This window comes from Neophocaena asiaeorientalis, unplaced genomic scaffold, assembly GCF_003031525.2.
Source record: "Neophocaena asiaeorientalis asiaeorientalis breed wild unplaced genomic scaffold, Neophocaena_asiaeorientalis_V1.1 scaffold251, whole genome shotgun sequence".
NCBI lineage: Eukaryota > Metazoa > Chordata > Mammalia > Artiodactyla > Phocoenidae > Neophocaena > Neophocaena asiaeorientalis.
Window position 1 is genome coordinate 11,219,706 of NW_020173377.1, and position 27,630 is coordinate 11,247,335.

Below are 27,630 nucleotides of genomic sequence, written 5' to 3' on the forward strand. Positions count from 1 at the left end.
GCCTTTCAGATCTATGCCTGCCCAACTCTGACCAGAAAAAGCAGCTGTACAAGTGAATTTCACGCATGAAAGAGAGGCCTAACGGAAAGGATTACAGAACCAAAAAACTATGATATTCAGACAAGTTGGTGTTGGGACCAAAAGAACAATTCACACTTCAGGGACCTAGTCTGACCTATTCCCAGCTGTCTCCTAGGCCTGACCAAGCGCTTTCAAATAGGAGGCACTCGAGTATTTATGGAATGAGTGGAGGCGAGAACGAATGTGATTGATTTGTTTTCACAGGCATCAATGAGAACATTAAATTGAACATTAAATTGACGTCTGCAAGAGTGCAACAGAATCTTTTAAGACAGAGGAAAGATTTATCTTTATTTTCATTGTAACTTCTCTTTAAATAAAGCTGCCTTTGGGGAAGCTTTAATTCACTTGCATGTAGGCAATGAGTAATCTCAGACATTTATGCATGGTTCTCATCATTCTTGGAACCGTATTTTTAATTCCTGGGTGACTTTGAATTATTGGTATTTAGTATACATGCCTTGCCTTTCCTCCCCCCTCCCCATGTAGAGGAAATAATGTTTAAGAACTTGATTTATAAAGCATTTCTCTAAAACCGGGGGAGAGTCTTCAAGATGATGGCTTCTTTGGTATCTTCTTGGAAATCTCAGAGGCACCTAGATTTAAGATGTCCCCAGTGTGTATTCCTCCTACTCTGACCTGGCATTCTTCCAGGATTCCTTCTCAGAGACTGGTACCACCCATCCATCCTGTTCTGCAAGACAGGAAACTTGGCATCATTCTCTGCACCACCCTTGTATCCAGGCCATTACCAAGTCATGTCAGCAGTTCCTTCTCAATATTTGTGGATTGTTTTTATGCCATCTCACCGTGATCTCCAAGTCCAAGCTACCCTGTGTCTCTCACCTGTACTATTGCAAATGCAAATGCCTGGCCTTCTCACTTTTACTTTTGAACCACGAATTTCCCTTCTCCATTCCACAGTTTGAGTAGGGTTGAAAATAATAAAGAATCTGATAATGTTATCCTCCATTAAAATACTTCCAGTAAGCATTTCCTATTGGTGGAGTAAGGACTTCCCAAAATCTCTGTAAAAACAGTGAGAACACTGGCAAGAATTGACAAAATTAACTTTTTCAGAGTTCTAAAAATTAAAGGCTTGCAGGATTTATGGAGCATTTATACAAGAAAAATAACTGAATCTCTGTAAATAAATACAGCAAACTGTGGTGTTTTAACTCACTCTGTGTTAATGCTGCTGCACCCCACCCCCAACTCCACAGTAACTTTGCAAACCTCACAACTACAGTAGCTGTGAAAAACTGTAGCTTAGAAGCCATCAGAGTGGAAAGAATGGGTTTGGGAGCTTCCCTAAAGCCATATGCTCAGAAAATTGTCACTGTTTGAACTGTCTAGTAGCTCCCTAAAAAGCTCCATTCTCAGAAGTTGTCCGTATCAGAGCTCACTCTGTGCCCTATCCCTAAGGTGTTTGTTTAAAAAAAAAAAAAAAAAATAGTGGCAATTATTGTACATTGCAGTTGTTTGAGGTGGTGATATCAGTTGAGGTTGACAAGAGGCTGACCAAAAAACTAAGTAGAAAACACTGGGAAATGAGATGTCAATTGGGGTTTTTAAAGAGCTCCAACATTTTCAAGATTCCTGGGAATCTAGAAAACCAAGTGCATTAAATTAGCTATACTTCAATTTAAAAAGAAGAAAGAAAAGAAAACAGTGTGTGTGTATAGGGCTGTTCACATGCCCAGGAATGACCTGAGAAAACCCTAATATCTCACCCGTGGCTGACTTTGAGGTTCTATGCAAGCAGGAAGTGAAGACTAAAGCAGAGTTGTAAATTGATTGCTAGAACATTGAAGACGTGTCCCAACATATGCACAGAGCCCCTTGGCAAAGCCTGGGAGACTTATTGGTTCAAGATATTTAAGGAAATCCCTGTCCAATAATTAGCTAACCAAGCACACACATAACAAAGAATACAGACTCTACAATTAGACCAGGTAACTCACTAAACAAACCAAAAGGGCAGGTGGATCTGATTTGTAGAATTGCCACATTACATTGTCTGTATTGTCTAGTTTTCAACAAAAAATTATAAGGCAGAGAAACAGCAGAACACGGGCCACATGCTGGCGGAAAAAAGCACAAAATGGAGCCATATCAAAGCAAAGCATTTCTAAAATACTGTTGAAATTAAGTTGGTCTTATTCAAACTACATTGTCTGAAGTTAAGATGTTAATTGTAATCCCCAGGGCAACTACTAAGAAAATAACTTGGGTGGGGGGGGAGTAAAAGAAAAAAAAGGGAATTAAAAAGGTATATTAGAATCTATTAATTTAACACCAAAGCATGCTATAATAGAATAGAGGAACAAAAAAAGACATAAAACATGTATTAAACAAGTAGCAAAATCACAGACATAAATCCTACCTTATCAGTAATTACGTTAAATGTAAATAGAATAAACACTAATCAGCAGGCAGAAATTGGCAGAATGAATTTTTAAAAATCATGATTCAGTGATATGCTGTCAACAAGAGACACACTTCAGATTCAAAGTTGGAAGTATGTTGAAAGGTAATAGAAAATATAACATGCAAACAGTAGTCAAAAGAGAGCTAGTCTTGCTGTACAAATATCAGACATGACAAGACTTTTTGAAGTCATTAATGATAGAGGAGGATATTTTATAATCATGAATGAGTCAATCCATCAGGAAGAAATAGCAGTTACAAAGATATATGTACCTAACAAGAGAGCTTCAAAATACATGAAGCAAAAAACTTACACTGTGAAAGGAGAAATGGACAATTCAACAGTAATAGTTGGAGATTTCAATAACTCACTTTAAAGAATGGTTACAACAGCTAGGCAGAAGATCAGGACGGATGTCAAAGACTTGAAAAACATAAACCAATTAGACACAACCAACAGCGGAATATTCATGCTTTTCAAGCACACATGGAATATTCTCAGAATAATATGTTAGGCCACAATAAAATAAGCCTAACTAAATGTAAAAGTACTGAAATCATACAAGTACAAATTACATTCTCTAACCCCAATGGAGAAAATTAGAAATCAACAACCAAAGGAAATTTGGGAAGTTAACAAGCTTGTGACAATTAAAGAACATTCCTAAATAAGCAGTGGGTCAAAGAAGAAATCACAAGAGAAATTATACTTTGAAATTAATGAAAATGAAACATAGCATACCAAAACTTAACATACTGCAGCTGAAGCAGGACTTAAGGGAAAATTTATAGCTGTAAATAGTTATATTAAAAAGTAAGAATGATCTCAAATCAATAACCTAACCCTCCTCCCTAAGAAACTAGAAAAAGAAGAGCAAACTAAACACAAAGCAAGCAGAAGGAAGAAAATAATGAATTAGATGAACTAGGTAGTAGAAAAACAAAGCAAAAAAATCAGTGAAACCAAAAGTTGATCCTTGACAACATTGGAGTGCGTTGATTTTGATAAAATTGACAAACCTTTAGCTAGACCTGACCACATCACTCATATCACTGAAATCAGGAATTAAATAGGTAATATCACTACCAACCTGACAGATACAGGTTTATAAAGGAATACTGTGAATGGCTGTATGCCTACACATTGAATAACCTAGATGAAATGGACAAATGCCAAGAAAGATACTGTCAACTTTAAACTGCAAACTTTAAAATTTCCCACAAAAGAAAGCCCAGGCCTAGATGGCTTCACTGGTGCATTTTACTAAATGTATAAAGAAGTAGGACCCACCCAACACAAACTTTTCTAAAAAATAGAAACTCATCCTATGAGGCCAGTACCGAAACCAAAGACATCACAGTAACTGAAAACTACAGACTAATATACTCAGTATACATGATATAGTGTATATTTATTATATTCTATAATAGGCAAATACTAAATACACATTTGAGCAATGTACAGTTGAGGAAATATGTTCAATATGCCTTTGATGGACGGATTGGAAAAAGTCTGGATAATACATGAATAATTTCTCCAATATTGGTTACATTATTCAAGTTTCAGTCCAGGTTATATGATGTTCTGTTTTCAGCACTTATCAAACATGTATATAAGTCACCTGGGAATCTTGATAAAATGCAGATTCTGATTTGCAGTGTCTGGGTTGGGTCCTGAAACTCTGTAATTCTAACCAGGTTCTCAATGATACAGAAACAATTGGCCTATGGACCGTACTTCAAGTAGTGAGGCTTTATCTTGAGGATGAATATAGAGTTCAGTGTACTTTTTTCATTGTGACCATTAATATAGAAAATCTAAAGAGCATTTCCCCTCTGACTTGAGGAATCTGAAACAAACTCCAGACAGTTATTACACTTTAATTTTCTATTAAAAGCTCTGAATCTTCTGCGGCATGCTTTGGGTAAGATATGTAGAGACTTTACAAATATGAGATAATTATAACATCCCTTTAAGGATGTTATGAAAGATACAGCTCTGTAGTTTGCTACATTCATCATAGCCACATGGCTGTTGGCTAATACTCAGGTATACCATAAAGCAAATAACTTGCTTAACATGGTATGCCAGCTGCAGGCTAGCCATGTGATTTTGGTTTTCATGTGTTCATTACAAATATATAGAAAGACAGTTGATTTTTCTGTGTTGATCTTGTGTACAGACTGAATGTTTGTGTCCCGTCGTCCCCCCCCACCCACCGCAAATTCATATGTTGAATCCTAATCGCCAGTGTGATGATTTTTGGAGGTGGGGCCTTTGGGAAGTGGTTAGGTCATGAAGGTGGAGCTCTCATGAATGGGATTAGTGCCCTTGTGAAAGAGGCTCCAGCGAGCTCCCTCTCCCCTTAAGCTCAATGTGGAGGACACCATGAAAAGATGACTCTGAACCAGGAAGCAGGCTCTCACCAGACACTCAGTGTGCTGGTGCCTTAATCTTGGATTCCCAGCTCCCAGAACTGTGAGAAATGAATGTTTGTTGTTTATAAGCTACCCAGTCTGTGGTATTTTGTTACAGCAGCCCAAACAGACTAAGTAAATTTTGTATCCTGTGATACTGCTAAGCTGGTAAATTTGGGGAGGTGTTTTGTAGGTTCTTTGTGGTTTTCTCCACAGACCATCAAGTCATCTGCAGATGGAGAAAGCTTATTTCTTTCTTTCGAATCTGTATGCCTTTTATTTCCTTTTCTTGCCTGATTTCTCCGGGTAGAACTTCAGTGCTTTGCTGAGAGTGAGTATCCTTGCCTTGTTCCTGACCTTAGGAGGAAAGCATGCAGCCTTTCTCCATTAAGTATGATGTTAATTGTAGGGTTTTTTGTAAATATTCTTTATCAAGTTAAGGAAATCCCCTTTATTCCGAGTTCTCTGGATTTTTTAAAAAAATCATACATATTTTTTCTGCATCAACCATTACGGTAGTATGATTTTTCTTCTTTAACTTGTTAATATCACATATTATATTGGTTATGGATTATTTGAAGTGTCTAGGTTCCAAGTGTTTGGAAATTTTCTAGTATCTTTCTGTTACTAGTTTCCAATTTGATTCCGTTGTGGTCAGAGAAAATACTTGGCATGATTTCATTTCTTTTAAATTTGTTGAGCTTGATTTTCTGGGCTAGGGTATGGTCTGTATAAAGCTAACCACTTAAAAATATAAAGCTAGGTGAGTAGGCAATACCATTCCATAGTTAATGCTGTTTTTAGTTGTATGAGAGCTGTGGGTTTTCCACATACAAGATGTCTGGCAGATGTGGTGTTGGGTATTGACTGCCTTTTGAAGAAAAGAAAGTATTCTTAACTGAGTCATGAGTTTATAACCATAGGCTTAACAATAACAATAATAATATTAACACTACTCTTCATTAAGTATTTACATGTACTCTGCTTACTGTGTTTAGGCAGACATAGAACTAAGCATTTTACGTGAATTATCTTATTCAATCCAACAATCTCCTGACATAGATACCATTGTTTTCACCATTTTTCAAACGCAGGAACTGGATGTCTAGACGTAAGTACCTCTCTTGAGGTTATAATACCAGCTAAGTGGTAAACTCTCTTATAGCCCATATCTTATCATAGTCTACAACTTAGCTGAATGGTAGTGATGCAGGTAAGATTCCCTAAGGGTTTTGGAAGGTGCTTCTAGTTTCCGTTTGAAAGGTCAGAATTTGCTGACAGTATTTTGAGTAGCTAAAGGTACACGTGAGGTAGCCTGTCATGTATGTCACCTTTGTAACCCTACCTGGCCTTCCCTAACTCAGGTTCCCTAGGATTTTGATATTTGCTTCCTCTGTTCTTTGCCAGGTACTGTTATCTCATTTTCAGTACAATTAGTGACAACAGTAGCACTTATGACTTATCTATGGAGGGTCACTATAAGGTTGGCCGCTTTTACGTAGTGATGAATAACTGTTAGGCTGCTTTCTAATCTCTGACTCTTTGGTCCTCTGGTGTTTGGTAGTGGAAACATCTCTTTTTTTTTTTTTTTTTTTAATGTAATTTTATTGACCACTTTAGTTCAGAGAGGGTCCCAAACCACATACATTTTGGCAGGTTGTTGATTGCCTTTTTTTGTGTCTGGTTGGTTCATCATCTAATGTCTTATGATCAAAGGAAAGTCCAGTTCCCTTTAATTATTGGAGCAGAGAATATGAATTTGGGAGAAGTGTGTGCAGAAGGTAGAAATAAAATTCTGTTTTATCTTTTCCCCGTTGAGATGTTAAAGCTCACTTAAGAGCAGTTTAAAACTTTTTTATTATATCATTGATATTCCTTTTGATTACCCAGAACTGACAGTTACCATTTGAAATAAATTTGGGACTGACTATAGTAAAAGTCAGTTATGTGCAGACCAGCCTTCCAAGTTGGTCCATCAGGTTACTTCGAAGTGTTTCCGACACTAGTGGAGCTGAGAGTCCTAGTATCTAAGGAAACCTTTGCGTAGCAGTGAGAGCAGACAGTCCAGAGGTAGCATCAGAAGTCTGCTGTTCGATAGCATGCCTTGATTGACTTTGATTAAACAAGGCGGGAGAGGCTGGGAGTGCGCTGAGCAGTGGTGAGGCTCGTGTGAGGTGGTGAGGAGCACGTACGTGGGAGTAGCCTACCTTCACATCTCAGCTCCTCCGTGTGCTGGCTCTGTGACTTAAGGCAGGTAATCTTGTTCCTCACTTGCTTTATCTGTGAAGTGGGGACAGCGACCCTGAAAGGTGGGTGGTGTTGTGAAGAGCAAATGAGTTAATACTTAGCACTGTACCTGGAACATAGGAAGTGCTCAGTAATTGAAAACTTTGATTGTTTGTGTTATATGTATTGCTTCTCAGATGGTGGTGTTGCTGTTGTGATTTTTGTTCACTGATGTATACCCAGTACCTAGAATCGTGTCTAGGCGTAGTAGACTTTTGATACATGAATGAATGATATACACAGAGTACTTGCCATGAGACCTGACAGACAGTGAGTACTTAATACACTGAGTGTACAAGAGGTGGTGGCTGTAGACCAGCAAAAGATTAGAGGCAGTGGCCAGTGTAACCCACTGACAGTGAAAATGGAAATAATTATAATCCTAATAGGTAAGACAGACCTAGCACATGCTCTGTGCCAGACATAGTTCTAAGAGCTTTATGTATACTAACTCATCTCATCCTCATAACTACACATTAAGGTAGCTACTATTATCGTGTCCATTTTACATATGAGGGTACTGGAGCTGAGGAACTTGCCCGAGTTACTGCTCCTAGTGAGTGATGGCATTGGAATTTGAACTCAGGAAGTCCAATCCAGAGGCCTTTCTCAAATTCTTTTGTTGAGAACCTACTGTGTGCTAGGCACTGTGCTGCGCAGACATGGCCTCTGCCCTCATGGAGTTTGTATCTTAGGGTGGTAGCCAAAGCACAAATTACAAATAACTAATGAGTAAAGAGAGAATACTGCCTGAAGAGATAGGCTCCTGCTTTAAACTGAGTGGTCAGGCAAGGTCTTTCAGTGGAATGTAAGCTGTGATCTGGAATCAGCCAGACAAAGCATTCTGTACAGAGGGAGCAGAATTAGCAAAGGGCCTGAGGTGGGAAAGTGGTTGGCCTGTGTGCGTAACTGTCGGAGGAGATGGAATTCTGGCATGGATGAGGAGTGGCTGTGTCTTATGGTTGCAGAGATCAGGCAGGGTCTTTCTAAGCACTGATTTTCATTCTGACTGCATTGGAGTACTCTACATGGTAAACTAAGGGTTTAATCAGACTAGGTGACATTTATGATTTAAAAACATCACTGTTTTTATTTTTTAATTTTAAAAAAGTATCTATTTATTTTTGGCTGCACTGGGTCTTCGTTGCTGCGCGCGGGCTTTCTCTAGTTGCGGTGAGTGGGGTCTACTCTGTTGAGGTGCGCGGGCTTCTCATTGCGGTGCACGGGCTCTAGGCGCGGGCTTCAGTAGTTGTGGCTCATGGGCTCTAGTGCGCAGGCTCCGTAGTTGTGGCGCACCGGCTTAGTTGCTCCGTGGCACGTGGGATCTTCTCGGACCAGGGATCGAACCTGTGTCCCCTGCCTTGGCAGGCGGATTCTTAAGCACTGTGCCCCCAGGGAAGTCCCTAAAAACACCACTATTTAAATGCGTATGGGTGGGGGAGTTGGACTAGGCGGAGGGGAGAATAGCCACTATTTAGGTCAAAGACCAGAGGACAGTGATCTGGAAGATGATTTTAAAAATGGCTCATGTTTACGAAGTACTTTGCATTGTTCTAAACATTTTACATCTGTTCATTAGTTCTTCCTACAACCAGTGAGGCAGGTACTGTCACTTTTCCCATTTATAGATGAGGAAACTGAGGTAAAGGCTACCAAGCGGCAAGGCTGGGATTTGAATGCAGCCAGTGTGCTTCTGGCGGCTGTGCCTTTAACTGCCAGGCTCTATGGCCTTAGCAAGCTAAGTTCTTCCATCTGTGTGTCTCCCATCATGCATTAGCTGGCCACATTAGCTACAGTGAGCAAGGAACAAACTGCAGCCCATCTTTGGCTTTCTCCCCTCTCCCTCACCCCCGATCCATGGTCTCCCCATCTCTTTGCAGAGCTCTCCAGAGCATGTCTTCAGTCTGGTCTCTCCCGTCTTCATCACATAGGCACTTGCTGTCTCACTCTGACGTTTGCATCAGCCCTTGGGGACCACCCCGCTACCCCCTTACCTCGGTAGATCCACACTCATGCCAGAGTGACCTTTTGTATCATGTGGCTTCCTTCCTTAAAACTGTGGGTTCTCCCAGGCTTGCAGGGTGGAGCTGAAACTCCGAAACTTGAGCCTTGACCCTCCGCAGGGGGAGCACCAGCAAGTCTCGTCCGCCTCTCCCCTGCCTTTCATTGCTTGCAGGGAGGAGTGTGTGGTCAGCAGCAGGGGCAGAGACCACCTGAAGGTTAAGCTCACTTTATAAAATAGTCAGTTGCCATTTGGTGTATATATCGATCTCCTGCGACTTTAATCAGTGAGAACTGGGGCCCTTGCAGCAGAACATGTCTAATGTGTGTATATTGTGTGTTTTTGTTTATTTTGCTAACACTGAGTGTTTACTATGTGTTCAGCATGGAATGCTCTCCACGGAGTAGTTTATTTCATCGTCACAACAGCACTGTGAAATGTAGGTCCTGTTCTCTGTATTTTACAGATGAGGAAAGTGAAGTTAATAATTTAACTGTGTTTGTTCACATAGCTAGTAAGGGAAAGATTAGGGACTTGAATCTCAGTAGTCTGACTCCAGAACTGTTCCTAGTTACTGCACTGCACACACTAGCAAAAGAGAATTTGCCAGTGTGCACATTTGAGAAGCAGACCCTGCAGCACAAATTTTACCAGAAACCGCCCCCAGGAATGGGATCATGTGTTCAAGGGAAACCTTCTCACCCTTGAACTTTTATCTCACTGGATACCCAGTTTTAGTGGGTGACTGTATGTCTTTACATGACCTAAAGGCACAGTTATACCCTTGACTTATGGTGGCACCACAGGGACTTCATCTAATACTTTAGTTACTCTCCACCCAATAATATTCGTACATCCATTTGCTGCTTCCTGTCCATCAAGTTAGGCATTGTTAGGCACTGTCACTAGAGCAGAAAACAAGACAGATGTGGGACTTAGTCTAGTGGGAGGAGATTAAGGCTCACACAGTTAGATGGATAGTTACAAACAGGGCATGGTGCTGTGTGGCAAGGCTAAGTCAGTGCTCTGAGAGCAGATAACGGTGCCCTGACTAGCCAAGTCTCCAAGGAAGCGACATTGAAGCTGAGACCAAATGAAGGTAAAGTAACAAGCCAGGTCAAGATTTGGAGGAAGGGAGTTCAAACAGAGGGAACAGCAAGCACCATGGTGCTGTGACAGGAGAGAGCATGGTGTGCACCAGGGACAAAATGAAGGCCAGAGGGGCCAGGTGCAGGGTGCCAGCGGGGAGAGAGCCTTGTCAGGGGTCTTAGTTTTTATCCTAAGAGCAAGTGGAAGCTACGGGAGAGTTCCAGATGTCAGTCATTACTTCACCGTCACATAATCTTGAGTTCACTTCTCAGACTGTGCTAGGCAAGGCGAGGAGTCTGCTGTCAGACAGCGCTGCAGAGGCATCAATAACCATTCAAAAATCATAAGTCAGTGAGTGAAGGACTGTGATGGAGATACGAATGGTATGAGTAAGAGCACAGCTCTGGTCGAATGGCGGGAATTTCAGAAAGAAGAGAGAAGAGCTTTCTGTGCTGTAGGAACAGTTGTGTCCAAAAAGTAGGATTGCAGAGAACAGGGCAGGTTCTGAGAAGACCCACACAGTCTTGAGCTTAGAGCAGTTGACTCAGCCTGGAGAGATGGGAGGAGAAAAGAGTGCTAGGGCCTTGCTTGCAGAGAGGTAGGCCAGGGGTCCAAGTACCACTTTGAAGCCAGCAGAGGTCTCCAAGGAGAGGAATGGCTTTATTACTTTGTAGGTTGGTGGCTTTGGCAGCAGAGTGGAAGAGGCTGAAGAGGGAAGCAACTCAGACCCTATTAGGAGCTCTGTACCGGTGTGTGGAGGCCACCAGGCTCTGACCGCGGGCACTGGCAGTGGGAGCAGCATGGAGGAGGCAGATTCTGGCAGCTTCTGGGATAATGTTGGGAAATGCCTGGGCTTCTGAGCCCAGCAGACGTGGGTTCAAATCTTGACTCTGCCACTCACTAGCTTGTGAGATCTCAGTGTCTGTGTGCCTTAGTTTCCTGAGCAATACAGTGGGCGTGCATGACTCCTCTACCTTACAGACTGCTGGGGGACATTGATTGAGCACTTCCTGGGGCCTTCTAAGGCTTTGCGTGTATTAGCTCTCTTACTCTTTCTACCCTGGGAGGTGCTTGGTGAATTAGGTACTGTGATCGTCAATATTTGACACATGAAGAGACTGAAGTTCAAAGAGGTTATAGAACTTGCCCGAGATCACATTGGATTCGGGGTGCTGGGGAGTGGCCCATACTGTTAGCCACTCTGCTTAAAATACCTGTGACAGAGAATAACTAACTGGGGAGGAGCTGGAGACAGCCCTTTGAAGAGATGACAGCTGAGCTGAGACCTGACGTGTGAGAATGCCCCAGGCATCTTGTGAAGAGCAGGGGCAGAGCCTGGCCAGAGAAAAAGCTTTCCAAGGAGAGAATGGAGATCAGTGTGCCTGGAGCAGAGTGAGCCAGGGAGAGGGGAGCAGGGACTCAGGGGACGGGGAGTGAAGGGCGGAGGACAGACCGCTGGTGTATCCCATAACCTTGGGGGTTGTGGTAAAGGCTTGGATTTTATTCCGAGAGGAGTGGGAAGTCACTTGGGAAGTTTTAATGGTATTTACGTGATCTGTTGGAGGATTTCGAAGAATCACTCTGGCAGTCGTGTGGAAGGGATTGTCAGCCATGTGGGAGACTTTCTTCCACAGTCCATAGGAAAGGTGCTGGTGACAGGCTTTACAGTGGAGGGCTGGACAGTGGAGAGAAATGGACAGAGGTGTTAGAGGAGAGCTGATCGGACCTGCTGGTGGCCTGGGTGTGATGAGGGAAAGAAGAGTCGGGGTGTTGTGTGGGTTTTTAGTTTGAGAAGATGAGCAGAGTCATTTACCCAAAAGGGGGAAGATTTTGGGGGGCAGGGAACAGGGCAGGGTGGAAGGCAAAGCTCTCTTGGACGTGCTTGTTTGATTTGAGATGTATGAAAGACATCCAGATGGCAGTGTCTAATAGGGAGGGAGTTGGATTTGTGAGTCTAGACAGAGCTCGGGAGCCGTCTGGGCTAGAGATAGAAATGTGGGAGTTGTTGGCATGTAGAAGTTTGGGTGCGTGGGAGAAGGGAGATGCACAGGGTACTGCAAAGGTGAAATGCTTTGCTACGGTGCCCAAGTTTTGTTGTTGGGCACAGGCCTCAAAATGGGGATGGCAGCACCAAAGTAACTGTTCAGGACTGGCTTTGGCCAGAGGGCCTTCAGTCTACATGGGACTGTGAAGGTTCTGCACACATGTGCTCATGTGTCCATGTGCTTAAACCCAGTCCTTCCTACGCTGCTGGCCTGGGGTCTCCAAAATACATGACGGCCTCGGTGTGGGTGCCGGGCCATTCACTGATTGGAAGATTAGGGTGACCTGAAACCTGAGAAAGATTTAGGGCTTACACACGATAAAATCCATTCTTTCAAATTAGGTCAGAGTCCATGGGGTCAAGTACAGTTTTAAAACTTTCATTGTATTTCATATAATGGTTTAAGTTGTATATTTAAAGAAAATTTTGTAAACTTTTTTTTAAATTCAGTAGGAACTCATTTTAACTCAATAGGAACTCTGTTTTCCGTCATAAATGAAGCTTTTCCCTTCTTGCATTTGGGCAAGTTCCATGTGTTAATTTGTAGATGGGCTGATTGTGAACTTAACACTTGGAAAGTATTCAGAAGCATACATACTGTCGCTCACAAAAATTATTTCATTTTCTCTGTTACCACAACATTCCACACGCTGTTCCTGTTGCTAAGGCCTCTGGAATGTCCTAATTCAGAAAAAGGATATAAACTCCTTTTTTTCCCCCAAAGAAGACATTTTATTTAAATTATTTTGTATCCTTTAGCTTACGTCCAAATATGGATATCTGAAAGTAAAGAATTCAGAAAGCTAAAATTAAAGTTGCTTTAGGTTCTCCGAACAGAAACTTGATTTCATAGGGTAGCATGAAGTGCGTTTAAATGTACCATGTTTTTTTCCACAGGGATTGTGTATGTGTGTGTGGGAGTTTGAGTCCTGGTTGTACTTTTTTGCTGGGTGAAATTAGACAAGTTCTTGTCTCCATCGGTAAAATGAAGATTATATTGAAGGATAAACCTTCTGAAAAGTGCTTAGCTGAGAACCTGGCACAGAATGGTCTCTCAGAGAATGCCAACTGTTTATCATTATGATTATCATCTTTATTGTCATCAATTGCAAATAATTATAAGTTATTGAGGAAATTGAACCTTTTTACAGAAGTATAAATTCTTGGTGCCTCACAGAATGACCCCTGCTCACTTAGTTTTATTAGTATTTCTGAGTCTCACAAAAGAATCAAAGGAATCAGAACAAAAAAAGAACATTTTTCTACATAAACATCATTGTGGCCAGTTAAATTTTTATTATTTGCAAGGATTTATACAGTTTTAAATTTTTTACAATTGGCTTATTTATAAAGGGGTGGGAAGCTAGTCCCCAGCAGTATCTGGTATCTGGCAAAGTGACATATTTTAAACAGCATCGCTTGAAATAGAGTGCTGTGAGAAATCACACAAACCAGGCACATTGCCGAGGCCTAAGTCTAAACTGAGACCACTTAATTTAATACTTTAACTACTGTTTAATTAATAAAACTGATCAAGTTGATTTCATTAATGAAACTGTTGATTTGATGTGTATAGGCATTTCATACTTTGCAGCTGTAAGTTATGAATGTTTTGCCATTTCTGTAATTCATACTTAATTGTCCTGTGTCAGAATGATTTAGCATAGGGATATATGGAACTTAAAGTAAACTACTTTAAATTTTTATTTTTAAAACTGAAATGTTGGGACTTCCCTGACGGTCTGGTGGTTAAGACTCTGTGCTTCCAATGCAGGGGGGAGCGGGTTCAATCCCTGATTGGGGAGCTAAGATCCTACGTGCCACGGGGCATGGCCAAAAAAAGAAAAAGAAAAAAGGAAATGTCATGTCAAACTGTAGCCATTGAAAATGGTATTACTTGTTGATCATTGCATGGATATAACCTTTCCCCTTCTCGCACATGTACTATTTTTAACTCAATGTGGGCACGCTTTCCAGGAAAATAGTACATTGTTTGGCTCTTAACTTTTCGTGAAATTGTTAAGCTTAGTCACAGAAGTCAGCAGCCTGTTAGAAACTTCTGTTGTCTTATCAGTTTATTCCGTCAAAGGTGTTCAGCCCTGACATTCAACTTGTTGGAGTTGGAATCTGGAAGGAATTTCTAGAAATCATATTCCTTCGGTCTTCAAGGGACCCAATTCAAGCCGTTGTTGTGAGTCAGAATCAAATCTCAGCTATTGACTTAGACAAAGTAGTTCACCTTTCTGTGAATCAGTTTCCTCCTCTCCAGAGCAAGGTTATAATGGTATCTACCCAAGCAGTTGTGAGGATAAAATGAGATCGGAGCGCGGAGAACCTGCGCAGTGCTGCTGCTGCATCCCAGAATCGTGTTGGTCCCTGGTATATTTCAGATTCACAGCTAGCTATCTGTGCAGTTCAGTGTAATAGAAACTGTTTAAGAAAATCTGACCTATAGCTGTGTGTAGATATTATTAGATCCGTAATTTGACATTTTAGAGATTATCATCACTTTACATCACCCCGCCCCCGGGGCATTTTCTGTTTCCTTTAAAACCACTGAGCCCACCCAAGCTGGAGAAAGTGTGAAATTAAATCTTACAGGAAAGAAAGCAGATGCTAATCAGCTTTTTGGATCTTTATTCCCTCTTTAAACTTGGTATTTGGTCTACTAAAATATTTGCCTAATTGAAATGTGCTAATTATCCATTCATTGCAGATGTTCTAAATAGTGCTTATAGTGTAAAATGCCAAGTCTGAAATATTTAAAAGATTTAGATTCTGGATTTGAACTGTTAGCTCTGTTCCCTGGATTGTTACTAATAATTAATTGTCCACAGTTAGGACTTTTTAGTTAACCATATGTTACCAGGTATCAAGTTACTGTACTTTGTTTTCGTGTATATGCAGATAGTCTAGTTTTACATTTGTATTTTAATTAACTTCTTAGTACAGAAGAAATTCAGCTTGTATCTTGCCCTATTCTGGTAACTGAACTGAGATTAATGTATGAAATGTTGTGCTTGTACTGAGGTTCTTTCTGTCCAGTGGCATCAGTGTGCAAGCAAAGGACTAGAGGTTAGTTGTGACCTGAAGAAAAAAAAGTACGAAAATCATTTTCTTTGTATTACATGCTGACAAAACCAGCAGTTTTACTCTTCAGTGAAACCTCTGCTTCCTTTCTTAACGGTTCCATAGAACTCAGAGACCAGATGGCTGGAATAGAATGCATAGTTAACCAAACAAAACCATTAGATGGTACAGCTTTGTGAATTGCTAGGCATTTTATGTGGTTGCAGATTCTTCCTCATAACCCTTGGTAGAGTTCACCTAAAGTTGCTTTATTGTGTGAATGTATTCATTGTTCGCATTTTAAAAGATTTGTCTGGTTTACCTCATACTAATGATTTCTCGTGCATTTTATTTTAACCCTTTATAACGGTGTTTCTGTAAGCCTGATTTGATTTCTCTGTTTTAATAGTCATGGTGTGTCATATCAGTTACTTTTAAACTGAAACAACTTTTATCCTGTGTACTTTATCATAAGGCAGCTCCTTTAGAAAGTGTTGCCACCCCAGATGGTTTCATATTAACAGGAACCACATGAGTGAGTGATGCTCTCTTTCTTTATTGCAGACATGCCAATATTTGGTCTCTGTCCAGCCCACGATGATTTCTACTTGGTGGTGTGTAACGACTGTAATCAGGTTGTCAAACCGCAGGCATTTCAATCACATTATGGTAAGTGCTTAACCATTTAAAAATCATTATTAGAGGGTAAAAGGTAGAGCAGTATTAAACCAGTGACAGCATGGGTAGGCTATAATACCCCTCCCCCTGTCAGGAAGTAGGTTTTCTAATTCATTGAATGGGTTAATGCCTATCAGATGTTGGGTATTTTCTGAATTTTCTTGAAAGGGATGTGCATTTTCTGATTTTTATTAAAATTAGACAGGGAAAAAGTGTATTTTATAAAATCTTTGTTGAAATATTGCATCAGTGTAGTAAAAGGTTTGGTTCCTTCTAGATCCCACGGTTGTGAATTCAGTGGTTGGTAAAATTATATATACACACACAGAGTATAGAGACATGGCTTTTTTTTTTTTAAAGGAAATGTGATTTTGAAATGTCCAGGTTCAGTAGTTCTAAATGTATCTTGATGTTGTAATTTGTGGATGTGATGAAACTATGCTATCTTGCTCCATCAAAATGCGCATGTACTTAGAATGAAGCATTGTGACTTGAGGAGTTTCATGAACCTCTGAGCTGTCCCTGTTCCTTTAGGCTCCAAGCCTGTTGTTATCTGATGTCAATCATGTGAGAATCCAAATAAGCTTGTTTTTCCATTGTCATAATGCTGCCTAAAGTGTTTTTTAAAAATTCCGATCATAAAACTTAATTTTATATCCAGTTAGATTCAGTAACAACTCGAAAGTATTTGAGTGCCCACCTTGTTTCAGGCATTGGGGATGTGGTATCATTCCTACCTCCATGGAGTTTAAAATCTAGCTGGAGAGAAAGGCAAAACTAACGAGACACATTTTTTTAAATGACTGCAAGTTGTTTTGTCATTGTCCTCATGACTACAAATGCAAGCTTGAGACAGGGAAGAACAACAGGGTCTTTCTGTAATAGCGTGTTCAAGCAAAGCCTCTAAGGAGGTGACCCTGGGGACCTGAGCCCTAAGTGATGAGAGGGAACCACCCATGCGGCGATCTGGAATAAAAGCATTTCATACAGAGGGGAGAGCTGGTGCCCAGACTTGAAGAAGGCTAGTGAAGTTGGTGAGGGAAGTAGAGACTTGGGAAGTCAGACCTTTTGAACCAGGGCCCTGTTCATGTACAGGCTTGTAGGCCAGAGGAAGAAGCCGCTTGAGGGCATTGGAAAGTTTATGTAAGGGAGTAACACAGGACCATCTCACTGGTTGACTTGCTGAGTGTAGATTGTGGAAGAAGGGTGGAAGCAGGGAGAATGGTTCAGAGGTGAAGATGATAATAGACTAAGGCTAAGTGGGGGAGTAGAGCTGGGGACACAGCCTAGCTAGCTTTGAACCTACAGGGCTTTCTGTCGGGCTGGGTGCAGTTGTAAGAGTCACACTGTCATAATCAACATCCCACCTCTTCCCCCAAGGAATCTTTTTTGTAATTATAAAAAGTTCTTTGAGTTTGTGGTTCTCGGTGAGGCCTGGGCGTAGGCACCAGAGTGAGTACAAAGCTGAATAAGATACTGTCTCCTTGCTTAAGACTCTTAAGTGGCTAGTATCAGAAAAGGCAGTTAGTCAGTTGCCAAGTATTTTGGAGTTAAGGATTCTGAAGGCAGACTAGACTGGATTTAAATCTAAACTTGCAAGAACCATAGGTTAGTTCTTTGTCTTGAGCAAGTTTTTCCAACCTTGGCTTCCTTTGTTATAATGTGGGGACAGTAATAGCAACCTCACTGGTTTCCAGAGAGGATGAAATGAAACAGCATGGTGAAGCCCCTCATGCAGTGCCTGACAGTTGATAGGTATGAGAGAGAAAAAAGGGTACAGCTGTAGATACAGGAAGATGTGGCAAAAGTCGTAAAACAGTCCAAGTTCTTAAGAATAAGGAGGGGCACAGATTGCTTCTCGCACAGTAACTCAGAGCAGGCTTCTTAAAGGAAACAGCCTTCACATTAGGCTATTCGGAAGAGCAGAATGGATTGTTTTTCCCATGTGCCAATTTTTTCCCGTCAATTTTTAGGTGTGTAATACATACATGTCCATTGTGGAAAATGCAGAAAATACTTTTTAAAAAATCAACTATAATACCCTAAAGTTGGCAGTGTTTTGATGCGGATGGACAGGGCTGCCACATACAGCTGCACAGCTTGTGCACTGAACAGCCATGTTTGGTGGCTCCAGGTTGGCAGCAGGGATGATGGGAGCAAGTGCAGAGGCAGGAAATTCCAGGCTGTCTGGAATGTACTCCACGGAGTCTCCATTGGCTGGAGCTGGTGTACCCATGTGTGGAAAAGCTGTGTGCAAAGGCAGGCTGGGGCTGCTCAGAGAGACTCAGTGCCATCAGACACCCCTGGCCTTGATATGTCGGTGGGGACCTATTGCAGGTTTTTTAGCACCTGAGTGATGTGACTTAGTGATGCTCTAGAGAATGGGCAAAGTGGATTAGAAAGGAGTGTGAAAACAGCTGCTGTTTGTATCAAGGCCCACTTAAAGGTGTTACCTCTTGCAGGACTTCCTGAGGCAGAAGGGGGCCCTCTTGGTCCCCTCTTCCAGAAGCACTTCACTCAGTTACATACAGCACGTTTCACGGAGATGATTTTATTTCTCTTCCTCTGTCTCTCTCATAGAATGTCTGTGTATTGGGGGCGGGGTGTGGGTGAGGGGAGGGAGTGTCTTAAAATCATATTTCTGCTCTTTTTATCTACCAATATGTAGCATACACAGTGTCTGCTAATAAGGTACTTGTTCAATGACAAAGCAATTGTGGTAACTTCCAAAGTAGAAGAAGATGTGGTGTGAATGCAGGATTTACATACATAATCCAGTGCCTTTTGTCGCCAGGCAGGAAATGTAACTGATAAAGGCCCCTGGGTGGGGACTTTGGACCCTCTTGTGGCAAGGGAAATTTAAAACTGTAAGAAAGAAGAGAGTCTGGCAGAAGGATGAGGGCCAGGTGCTGAGAAAGGGATTCAGCTGGGAAGTGTAGAAGGTGGTCCCTCTTTGGGAGCAGCACCCAAGGAGAAGGCTGATGGAAAAAACAGGAGGTTGGGAGATGGATAGTTGTGTGGGCTTGGGGGCAACTCCACGCAGTGGAGGAAGGCACCATGTGATGGCTCTCGGCTGGTTTGGGAGTAACATCTTACTCACCTGGAAAGGAGAGGCAGTCGGGACCAGGACCAAGAACCATTCCCAATGTTGCCAGTGTCTCTTCTGTCTTTGGGGTGAGGGGCTGTAACAGGAAGAAGTATTGGGAACCCGTTCTTCTTTGTTGTCATTCCAGGAGGCTTATCACTATATGTTTGTTTTCCAGAGTTAACACCAAAAGACCAAAACTGTTTTTGAAATGGAAGAAATTTCTACAATCTGTTTATGACTATATTAGGAAGAACTCATACCTGCTAAAGGAGAGATTCTACTGTCTTATCTTTTTTTTTTTTTTTTTTTGGGAGCGCAGGCTCCAGACGCGCAGGCTCAGCGGCCATGGCTCACGGGCCCAGCCGCTCCGTGGCATGTGGGATCTTCCCGAACCGGGGCACGAACCCGTGTCCCCTGCATCGGCAGGCGGACTCTCGACCACTGCGCCTCCAGGGAAGCCCTGTCTTATCTTTTGATGAAATTGGTGAAAATGTGTGGGTGGGCAGTCTTCTGTGAATTCATGTATTGCTGATATTCATCTGTGACTTTTATGAACAAATGAGCAGCTGCTACAAAATTCAGCAGGCGGTTCCTTTAAAACCACTGCTGCCTGGCAGTGACAGGGAGGGAGCTACAATGGAGAACCCGTGTCCCCTGCATCGGCAGGCGGACTCTCGACCACTGCGCCACCAGGGAAGCCCTGTCTTATCTTTTGATGAAATTGGTGAAAATGTGTGGGTGGGCAGTCTTCTGTGAATTCATGTATTGCTGATATTCATCTGTGACTTTTATGAACAAATGAGCAGCTGCTACAAAATTCAGCAGGCGGTTCCTTTAAAACCACTGCTGCCTGGCAGTGACAGGGAGGGAGCTACAATGGCAGCAAGGCTTATAACTCAGTTCACGTTGGTGGTAATGAATTGGTGAGGAAGTTATTACCATAGTAGCGAGAGACCTACAGACATACCTCACTTCCTGTGCTTTGTTTTATTGTTCTTCGCAGATAGTGCGTCTTTTACAAATTGAAAGTTGGGGGCAACCCTGCATCAAGCACATTTTTTGGTGCCGTTTTTTCCAGTAGCATTTGCTGGCTTCATGTCTCTGTGTCACATTTTGGGAATTCTTGAAACATTTCATACTTTTTCTTTGTTGCTATGTTTGTTAATCATGATCTTTGATCAGTGATTATTGTTGGGACTACAACTTGCTAAAGGCTCAGATGATGGTTAGCATTTTTTAGAAATAAAAGGTTTTTTTTTTAAATAAAGCATTTTTAAATTAAGGTATATACATTCTTTTAAGTCATAATGCTATTGCACACTTAATGGGCTACGGTATAGTGTAAACATAACTAAGTATTGGGAACCAAAGAATTCGTGTGACCTGCTTCATTGCGACATTCACTTTATTGCGGTGGTCTGGAACCACACCTGCAGTGTAATGTCTGTGGAGTGTGCCGGTACTCTTGCTAGCCGAGCTGCCTCTTTGGGAGTTAACTATTAGGCAGGATTTCCATTGGAGCAATGATGGTGAGTGATTGTAGTGTCATTTTGGCATTTCTAGTTTCATAGTCTGACTGTTCTTGTAGTATAGATGGCTTTCTTTCTTGGAAACTGCATAGTAATACCATGCTTTGTTTTAATGTTTTGAAATAGTCCAGGCTGCCTCATGTTTCTCTTCAGTTATTCAGTATTTTTAGGAGTGAGATGTTTCTTCCTGCTACTTTTCAGATTTAAAAATATAGTTGAATCAGTGGATCCCAAACCTGATGTGCCTCCAAATCAAAGGGGAGCTTCCTAAGTGGCCCCTTCCTACAGCCCACTGCAGACTAGCTGGCTGGGAGTCGCCAGGGATAGCACCCAGGAATCTGCATTCCACACAGCTCCCTAGGCTGATTCTGGCCCACAAGCTGGCCAGGATGCATTATGCTCACAGCAGATCCCCTCACTCGGTAGGGGCTACTGCTTTGTATCCCTGTGCTTGGCATAGTGACTGGCGCAGATCAGCACTCCGAGATTCGTTGAGTCTAGCAAGGATGGCATGAAAGGAGGCCCCTGCTTTTTTTAAACTGATTTTTAACTTTTTGTATTATTTGCTAGAAGTCTCACAGTATTTGCCTCTAAAACTTTACATATGAAAGAGGGCTGAGATGGTGACATTCCCTATGGCCAGAAGCACCTTTCTTTTGAGGTTGTGAACCAAGTTGGGAATCCGAGTTGATCATTCAGTAATAAGTGTGTTGGTCCTAAACTGGCTACTGAATAGCGTAAACTTTGTATTCCTGTTTACATGCCTTTACTCTGGATCTGAACAGGTAGGATCAGCTGATGACTTGTGGGGGGCCTCTGGGGTTCTGTGTTGAAAGAGCCTCGCAGGTGATTCTGAGAAGCTGTGCACTGGCACTGCTCTGTGCTCTGCCGCTTCTCTTTGAATTTCCTTGTGAAGACTACCATAATTTCTCTCTTAGGCAGACATGGGCTGATCTTACCTAGGTGAAATAAATGAGTGATGTGAATTCAGCTTGGACAGGTGCTACGTTTAGCATCTCTATAATTAATTGAAACCTGCTCGAATGTCAGCTGTTGAAGTATTTTGCCTCTGATGAGTTAGGCTGACCCACTTTTTCACCTTGTGGCTCAGCCCTGAGTCCCTGAGCACATGTACCTCTGCTACCTTTCCCCAATTTCGATCCACCGAGTTCCATCTTTATCATTTGCTTATTTAATGCCACTTAATATTTTTTCTTTAAATCAAACCACTTCTATTTAAATAAATCTTTCACAAAGAAAACCTTACTAGAATCATCAACGGGAAAACTACTCTTCTTTGCCATAGATGGTAAGTGTGAAAATAAACACAGTGAAAAGATTAAATCCTTTGTTGCTGCTCTGGCCAATGCCAGCACTGAACCTTGAAGCCTGCTCTCTTAGTTAAAAGCGAGACTAGCACGTTTTAGGCAAGTGTCATCCACAGAGTAGCGTGATGTTACCAGAAGACTTGAAAGAGATTTGGAAAGGGAGTAAGTTTTCACTTGAGATTTAATGTTATTAATGTTGAAGAGTGATAACCTACTCCATGTTTGGGGAAACACCAGCTCAAGCTGTTGGATTTGGTTTCCTCTGATGTTCAGGGAGCTGTCTCCTGAGGCCAACCCCAGCCTAGGAAATGCCTTACCGAGCAGTATTCTCAGATCTCACGTTGATCTGCAGAAGGATCACAGTTAAATACCCTTTGCCATTTATCCATCGGTATCACGTGTTGCGTGCCGTCCCATTGCTGTAAGTGGGGTGGGAGTCTGGGCTCGGTGTAAAACATCTGCCCCTCTCTCAGACCTCGCTTCACAGATGGGGATGTCATACATATGGCTTTTTCATAACTTGGTGAAGGTACCGTTAGCAGAAACACCTCTGCAATCTGAGAGCTTTCTCCGCTTGCAGATACTACAAATCCTGTAAAATTAACAGCCACGTGTATTGCTTGGACTTAATGTTCCTTAAAGTGCACTGAGGTCGATTGGATTCTTTTAGGTGCCAGGATAAATTATATTTTTCTAAAATGTCATTTTCAGCAGAGGATGAGTAAACAGAAATTACTCATACTTTTTTGAGCTAATTAATTGGTTTCAAAGACGGTCAGTGTGAGAGCAAAATGAATCTTACTCTGTGAGATCCCGTGGGCTGTTTCTGGTAAAAATGCCGATCCCATTGTTGACAACGATTTCACATAGTTGTGACCAATGATCGCCATCATATAATTAAGTTAATCTGCATCACAGAGCAGAGGTTTTGCTGTTTAATAAAGAACACCCTCTCCCTCTTGTCATCTGATTGACTTAGACATGGAAAGTAACATATTCAGGTATTTTGAATGAGTTGTTTTATTTGGTTATTAAGTAACTTTGATTTTGGATAAAGAAAAAAATGTTTCTTTTTTCTCTCCAGTTGTTAGCTAAATTTGGCCTCTACATTCTTATAATCTGGGTCTTATTCTACTTTGAAACTTTCAGTGATACTTAATCTTTTTAGGATTGGCATTCATTTAAAAGCCCACAGGCTAATGATAATTTGTACTTGATTCACAAAGTGTTTTTGCACGTATTATCTGATTTCTTGTTCTTAGCAACCCACTGAATGGATGGTTTTATTCGCAGTTTACGGATCAAACTCCTAAATTAAATTTCATTCACACAGATAAAATGTCCGAGGCTGGGTTTTCTGTCTCCTTCCATCTGTTTCTTTTGCATATAATAAGGATGTATAGAGTTAAAAGAAAATCTAGAGTAGATGTAATGAATTCCACATGTCACAAAACTGTCATTAATGACAGATGTTCTAGTTCAGGTAGAATTTTAAGTTTGCTTAGAGTGGCTGGGTCAGCATTGTAAAGCCATTACCTCAGAGAGGACATTTAGTAATTTGAAGACGTAATGGTAGTAGGTAGATATTTGATTTAGCATAGTCATTGGATTTCTCTTCAGCCTGTTCTACTTTATTTAACCCTAAATCATAGTAGTTATCCAAAGCCAAGCTACTCCTCTTTTTGTTACAGCCTCATAACATTTTTTAGCTTCTTTAGAGAATTGGTTGGCATATTTCTGCAGTCAGTATAAAGATTGAAATTTGTTGCAGAGCCAAAAATACTTCACTCTTTTACTTCAAAGACACACGCCAGGCCTTTCTCCAGCAGTCGGGGGCTGAGCCAGGGAAGGGAGCAAACCAGAGCAGGCACATCAAAACGTGAGCAGTGTCAGGGTAGACGTTAGTGTAATTCTCGAAGGAAATTCCAAGTTAACTATTTGATCTAAGCTTCTTGTCACTGAACAGCATGATGTGAAATTAATGCAGTGAATTCAGTTCTTCTTTACCACAAGCCAAATAGTGCTAATTAAAAATTTCAGATAACTTCAGCAGCATCAGATAAAGGATCAATGTAATTTTATCTTTTTTTCTCAGTAATACAAAAGCAGGTACATTTAAAATGGTGTTATTTATGCCATTTGTAGGAGCAGCATTTTAATTGCTAGTTATAAAATGTATTGATTTTCCTTTATACTGAAATCTGGGCCTTTATTAATGTCTGTGCCTTTGGGCTTTTTAAAAAAATTATAAACTGGAAATGAATAATATCATTCACATTTAACAAGTATTTATTGAGTACCTCCTGTCTAGGCGTTGCTCTCCACTGAACTAGGAAAGCAGTGTCTTTGATTTCATGCAGCTTTAGGGAGGGTAGAGCGATGAAAGATAGAAATCTTTCTAGGGTAGAAAGATGAAATCAAGTAAAATAAGATGATTTCAGGTAGTAATAAAGGCTTGGGATAGTGTGAGAGAGTAACTGGGGCAAGGCACTTCTGGTAAGGCTAGTCAAAGAAAGCCGCTCTGAGGAGTTGATGTGTAAGGTCAGTGATGAAAAAGAGCTAGCCATTTGAAGATTTGGAGGAGCAGTGTTCCACAAAGAGAAAATAGCAGGTGCAAAGATCCTGTGGGAGGGAATGACCTTGGCAGAGAGGCCAGTGAGGAGGTAGAAAAACAGTGTGCAGGGAGGAGAGGGGTCCAGGTTGAGGTTGGAGAAAGGGGTGCTGGCGCCAGATGGAAGGAACCAGGCTTGGCCAATGCAGGCCATGCAGAGTCACTGAAGGATTTTGAGCAAGGAAGTGTCTTGATGTGATTCATGGTTGCTCTGAGGAAAACGTAGAGGGCAAGAGCGGAAGCAGGGAGACGGTTAGTGGGCTGTATTGCGCTAGTCCAGGTGAGGGTGGGATTTGGAGAGAAAGCTTAAGTTGAAGGTGGTAGCAGCAGAGGCAGAGAGATGCGGATAGACTGGGAATCAGCACAGAAGTAGAAGGCCAGCAGGGGTGGCTGACGGACTGGGATTGAGTGATAGGGGAGAAGAAGGGATGAGAAATGGCTCTTGGGGCTTTGGCCTCAGCAGCTGGATGGATTTACTTAGCTTGTAGATCATGGGGTTGTTCTTTCAATTTGTATATGGACTTTTGTTTGTTTGTTTTGTTTTAATGAGGTGTACTGACCTGAATGAAAAGCCTTTGATGTATTCATTCAGTCTTTAGACATTTTCTAGAGATTGTGGGGATAGAAAATAGTTATTGCAGTGATGCCAAACTTTGGGGTCATTTATTCTTTTGGGTTTTTGTTGTTTTTGTCTTTTTTGTTTTTTTTTTTTTTTAGTGGAACAGTAATTTAGTCATGTAAGCCAGGAAACAAAGGGACGCTCTCATTTGGGTAATAGAAACTTATTGATTAAAAAGGAAAAACACATGTATTTGATTTTTTTCATTATTAACATAGTAATGCACATTGTGAAAGAAAAACAGTAACCATCAGCAAGAGGATAAATATGCAGTCAGAATAAGTAAATCTCCATCTTACTTTTCAGGGGTACAGGTTGACATAAACTCTTGGGATGTTTCTAGACCCTGGACAAAGGAATATTTAGCTGTGTATTTCTTGTTTTCTCATACACATGGAAAATTAGACTTATTATAAGTTCACTTTTTTAAACTTAGTGATCCGGCTTGTTTTTCCATGTTAATGCACATTACTTCCTTCTTTTTAAAGATTGCCTGTTATTCCACTTTCTTAATGTACTTAATTTAACCTGTCCCCTATTGGTGGACATATACATTGTTAGTGCTACATTATCACGTGCAGCGCTTAAAACCCATTCTTTTTTTTTTTTTTTTTTTTTTTTTTGCGGTACGCGGGCCTCTCACTGTTGTGGCCTCTCCCGTTGCGGAGCACAGGCTCTGGACGCGCAGGCTCAGTGGCCGTGGCGCACGGGCACAGCCGCTCCGTGGCACGTGGGATCCTCCCGGACCGGGGCACGAACGCGTGTCCCCTGCATCGGCAGGCGGACCCCCAACCACTGCGCCACCAGGGAAGCCCTAAACCCATTCTTCTTTGGGAATGTCTGTCAGTATGTCAGTGTATTGATTTTCCACCTGGAGGCTGGTCAGAGCTGCCCTCCAGGTTAGTGCTACTGTGATTGAATGAACTACTTCAACAGGTCTGATTTGTGTCACCAGAATGAGGCAGTGAAAATGTGAGTTTCCAACAGCATCAATCAATCAATAAAAATTGTTAACGTTCACCTGTGCTGCTCTTGTCTGCTACATACAGAAATTATTAGGATGGATGTGCTTCAGATTTTAAAAGGGACATTTCAGGATATAAATCCATATTTTAGTTATATTTGCTGAAAGATGTTTTTCCTGACAATCATTTCACAAGGCTAGTTTGTGGGTTGACTAGTTAAGGTACACATACACCTGCTATGTCAACCCCGTTAAGCTGTGGTCTTATATCTGACCAGAAGAGGGAGTTTTTATCGCTTGGATATGCAGTAGCACCTACTTACTACCTGGCTGGGGTAGTTCCTCCCACGCACATGCTAGTTCAAACCCCTAAAACTGGTTTGGGGGAGGGGGCAATGGCTAAATATATCTGTTTCCTTCCTCATTCCTTATTGTGTGTATAGAAATTCCAGTCTTTAGGTTTACTTCTCTGTTCTGTTTTTAAGACAACAGTTCTCAATTTGAACGTCAAAGCAATTGTATACGTTTTCCTCTTGTGTGTTTGAAAGTTAATAAAAAGAGAAATGGAGGAAGGTAATTACCTCAATTTAAAATACAAGCCATCAGCCCCTAATCACACATGATATAGTTCTTGACTTGTAGTCTCCTAGGGTGAAAAACTCCAGTATGGAATTTGTTTCATTACTTCTTATGCTTGATATTTTAAAAAGATTGCTGAAACTCCTACTATAGAAGATTTGTAGTGAGCTTTAGAAAATTAAGGTGTTGTTTCGCAAGAGTGGCTAATAGGCCTTTTTCTGTGTTACTCTTACCATGCTCAGTTGTGTTACTAGACTCTCAGTCTGTGTAGCCAAACAAATGAAATGGGTTCCACAGTCAGGATAAAGTGCTTTGATGTAATACCAGAATTTCATACTGTTTAAATTTTTCTTCCACTTTCTTCACAGTGCATTTTTTGTAACAAAAACTCAAGTGAGTTTCTTAGTGGATTTTTTGATTGATATGGGAATATATGAGATGCGTACATCCACCATATATACTTACATAGATACACAAATGTAGTAATCTCAAACATGCTATTTTCAGTTCAGCCTACTTCTTTCTTGTTTTTTTTTTAATGTTTATTTATTTATTTATTTTCTTATTAGTCACCCATCTTTCTTGTTTCTTTGGCGCTCACTCCCCACCTTCTCCAACTGTAACGGTCCTCCACTCTAATCCATCTGTGTAACTAGGTACATTCTTAGTATGTAACTTAGTATACATCATTCTGTATTTTTTCTCGTGCTCATGACTCTTTACAGACACCTGTAATCTCCCATGTTTTATTAGCAGGGGCTACTGGTCATAGTTTTACCCAAAAAAAAAAAAAAAAAAAAAAAAAAAGGGATCCT

The 27,630-nt window shown here is 41.3% G+C and overlaps 1 protein-coding gene across 1 annotated transcript in view; it reads left to right on the plus strand.

The window, feature by feature from the left end:
• Window positions 1–27,630, plus strand: part of ATXN7 (ataxin 7) — a 99,627-nt gene that overhangs the window by 23,104 nt on the left and 48,893 nt on the right. The window contains exon 2 of the mRNA XM_024746364.1: window positions 15,984–16,088. Coding sequence (XP_024602132.1) covers window positions 15,984–16,088 — 105 coding nt within the window. The remainder of the gene's footprint in view (window positions 1–15,983; window positions 16,089–27,630) is intronic.